Source organism: Eurypyga helias, unplaced genomic scaffold (assembly GCF_000690775.1).
Source record: "Eurypyga helias isolate BGI_N326 unplaced genomic scaffold, ASM69077v1 scaffold22850, whole genome shotgun sequence".
NCBI classification, from domain to species: Eukaryota; Metazoa; Chordata; class Aves; order Eurypygiformes; family Eurypygidae; genus Eurypyga; species Eurypyga helias.
In genome coordinates this window covers 545-4021 of record NW_010226626.1, presented here as the reverse complement: position 1 = coordinate 4021, position 3477 = coordinate 545, and the positions used below count along the sequence as shown (strand labels likewise).

General features: G+C 56.8%; 1 protein-coding gene across 1 annotated transcript in view; it reads left to right on the top strand.

The window, feature by feature from the left end:
- Nucleotides 1–3450, top strand: part of LOC104511298 (serine/threonine-protein kinase 32A-like) — a gene marked incomplete at both ends in the record, with an annotated part of 11997 nt that extends 8547 nt beyond the window's left edge. The window contains 4 exons of the mRNA XM_010153862.1: nt 677–774; nt 1487–1603; nt 2206–2331; nt 3322–3450. Coding sequence (XP_010152164.1) covers nt 677–774; nt 1487–1603; nt 2206–2331; nt 3322–3450 — 470 coding nt within the window. The remainder of the gene's footprint in view (nt 1–676; nt 775–1486; nt 1604–2205; nt 2332–3321) is intronic.
- Between the last annotated feature and the right edge of the window lie 27 nt (nt 3451–3477).

Genomic DNA, 3477 nt, shown 5'->3' with positions numbered 1-3477 from the left:
TACAGCTGAAGGCCTTTTCCATGAGTTTGAGCTCTTGCGTCCCTGGTGATAATGACATGCCAGCCCGCGTTAGAAATATTAGCTGGGTCTGGTGGGTCTCTGGAAGTATGTAAAGCATTCTGTAATCCAAATGGGCTGGATCACTTTTATCCAACGCTAAACGTTGAAAGCATTCTGTAATCCAAATGGGCTAGATCGTTTTTATCCGATGCTAAACGTTCCAGTTACGGAGGTTTCTCACACTGCTTTCTCAAGGCCATCCCATCATTTAGGCACATTAATTAGGTTTAGTAACGGCCCATTGAAGTAGAAATTATTGACAGTGCAGTTTCGCTGGTGGGAGAGGAAGTCACAGAGGAGCTGGGCATCTCGTTTGGGTTTAAATGGAGCAGAAAAGGCTCCGTATGGTGCCAATTGCGCCTGTGGTTAGTCAGCCCCAGCCCTGACGTTCATCCCTCCTGTAGCATCTGCAGCATCAGGGGACTTGCTTGCACCGTGGTGCTCCAAAGGGTTTGAGCTACAGCTCCCTTTCTGCTCAGCAAGCGGAAGGCGCGGTGATGGGCCCGTCGTGCCCAGGCAGCCCGCGGGATGCTGCGGTGCGTGGCACAGCAGCTGGTGTCGCTGAGTTCCCCTCCAGACCTCAGCAAGGCAGGCTTTCCTTTTTTGTGTTTCACAGCACCTGAAATGTTTGACCCCACCAAACCCACTGGATATTCCTTCGCCGTGGACTGGTGGTCATTGGGAATCACTGCCTACGAGCTGCTCCGGACCCGGGTACCGTGCGCGGCTCCCTCCCCTTCCCCAAAAAATCTTAGTGGCGGGGGCGACCGGGCTGGGACGCGCTCCAGGCGTTAGGGTTATGGCAGCATAGGAAGCAGGAGCCACACCTTCACCAGGGGTCTGGCGGTCTCAGCTGAGAGCTCAGAGGACCTGTCACGATACAGAATACGGTGCTGGATGCAGCACGCGCTGACGGTGCCCGTGAGCTGTCCTCGTGGCACCCGGAAGGGGCGCCCTGCAGCCCGACGTCCCACCCGGGGCTTGTAACCCTTTGGGGACATCAGTTTCTCAGCTGACTCGGTAGGTGGGAGAAATCCTGCTCCTTTTCACCAGCGTGAGCGGGGGGCGGAGAAGGGCCGCGCGTCTGATGGCAGCGCTGGGAATGCTCTCCCGGAGCACTGTAGGTATATAGAATCCTTTTGGCTCACCCTTAAGGTACAAATTCAGAAAAGGCCAAGTGAACACGAGGTAGCTGATGGCTCTGGCTTGCGGGTTTTGCCTCCTGTCTGCCCAAGCAGCCCATTGTCAGCGTTGCTGATGTTTTGTTCAGTCCACGCCAGCTGTGGTCACACCGGGAGGGGCTTTCAGTGGGAGCCCTGGGGAGTGAACAAAGAGGCTTTGCTGGAGCTGCTTCTCCCTAGGAAGGTTTCCCAAGGACTCCGAGGCAGCAGAAAGTGAAAGTGCTTTCCCTGTGGTGTTTTCGCAGAGGCCGTATCACATCCGCTCCAACACCTCCCCGAACGAAATGGCTCGCGTGTTCAGGACGGCGATGGTGATGTACCCTGCGGCTTGGTCCGCGGGCATGGTGTCGCTCATCAAAAAGGTGAGGGCAGTGTGGGGCTGGGGGGTGCGGGGAGAGCAGCCGAGTCCGGCCATCGTGCTCGGTGGCCTTTGCAGTAAGCTGTGCCCAGAGCTGGTGGTGGCGACCTCGCATGGTGCCGTCTGGTAAAGATCCAGCTGCCAACTTGGCAGCCGCACGGATGCAACACCAGCTAGCAGTGTGTGTGTGTGTGCCCCCCCCAAAACGGGCAGGGACACCTTCCATAGCCCAGGGTGCTCCAAGCCTCATCCAGCCTGGCCTTGGACACTTCCAGGGATGGGGCATCCACAGCTTCTCTGGGAACCTGTCCCAGTGCTCCCCACCCTCGGTGGGAAGAATTCCTTCCCGATGTCCCATCTCCATCTCCCTCTTTCCGTTTAAACCCGTTACCCCTTGTCCTGTCACTACAGGTTTATTTCCAGAGTTTTTCCTGTAACTTTGTCTCTCTGGAACGACAAAACTTGGAAGTTTGGCACACGGACACTCAGAGTCCGACAGCATCTCCCTGCCCAGGCGTCACCTGGTGTAACACAGACACACCTGCGTGTCCCTGATCCCACATCTCCGGGTCTCACTGTCAACTCTTCATCTGCCTCTCACTGCAGTTGCTTGAGCTGAACCCCGAGAAGCGTTTTTCACAGCTGAAGGACATCCAGGACTTCCCGTTCCTGTCAGACGTGAACTGGGATGCTGTTCTCCAGAAGAGGATAATGCCAGAATTCATTCCCTCGGTGAGGCAGTGTGATGGTAACAGGGTCCCGCTGTGCCCGGGTGTCACACACTGTGGTTTGCCCTCGTGCCTGGCACCACGTCATGGGAAGTTCTTACGGATTTCCACAGGAGCCTCGGATGTCGTAAGGGATGGGAAAGAGAGGTGGGGCAAAACTCCCCCTTGGGTGTAGTGAAGAGCGATGGGGGGGTGACTGCAAAGCGTGGCTGCCCCCAGGGGGATCTGCTCTGTTTACAATATTCCCAGAATTTCTGGATGTAGAATGGGCATGCTGGATACTCCAGACTGGGTGCTGGATACTCCAGACTGGGTGCTGGATGCTCCAGACTGGGTGCTGGATGCTGCACATGCTGACAGTGCCTGTGAGCCGCCCTCGTCAGACGGACAAACCCAGTGAACAGATATGGGATCGTCACCTGGATGTCACCCGGCACCTTGTGACAATTGTTTTCTCCCCGTAGCGACTCTCCCTGACAAGCCCATAGTTCACAATGAGGTAGAAATACAGTGGATCAGTGTTTCTGATCCCGATTTCCATGGATTAAAGCGGCACAGAGGTAACGCAGCCGCTGGGGCAGGTAACCCAAGGACCGGCGTGCAGCGTTGCTCCAGCTGTTCTTCAGCCAAACAAGCTGGGCTGAGCTACGACTGTCCGCAGCTGCGCGCGTTCCCCCCTCTGCTGCTGGTGGTCCCTCTGGTGGAAAACAACTCGTCTTGCTTTCGGACCAGTTCTGCAGGCGGCTGCGCTCCCGGCAGCACAGCCCCGACACCCGTCCCCGCGCGACACGGTGAGCCCAGGAAGAGCAACAGCCGGTCCTTGGCGGCGGCTGAGGGAGCTGGCGAGGCCGGTGAGCCATCCAGCGGGTGTCCTGGCTGCGTGTGCACCTGGAATTAGCTCATATTTTACAAAATTCAGCTCCCAGATGCCGTCCATTTGAGAGACTCTTCGAGACAGGCTCTGATGACCTAAGGCCACCTCTCTCCCCTCCAGAAAGGCAGACTGAACTGTGACCCGACCTTTGAACTGGAGGAAATGATCCTGGAATCCAAACCTCTTCACAAGAAAAAGAAGCGCTTGGCTAAGAGGGAGAAGGACAGCAGCAAGAGCAACTCCCCCCAGGTGAGAGCAGGCACGCACAGCACGGGG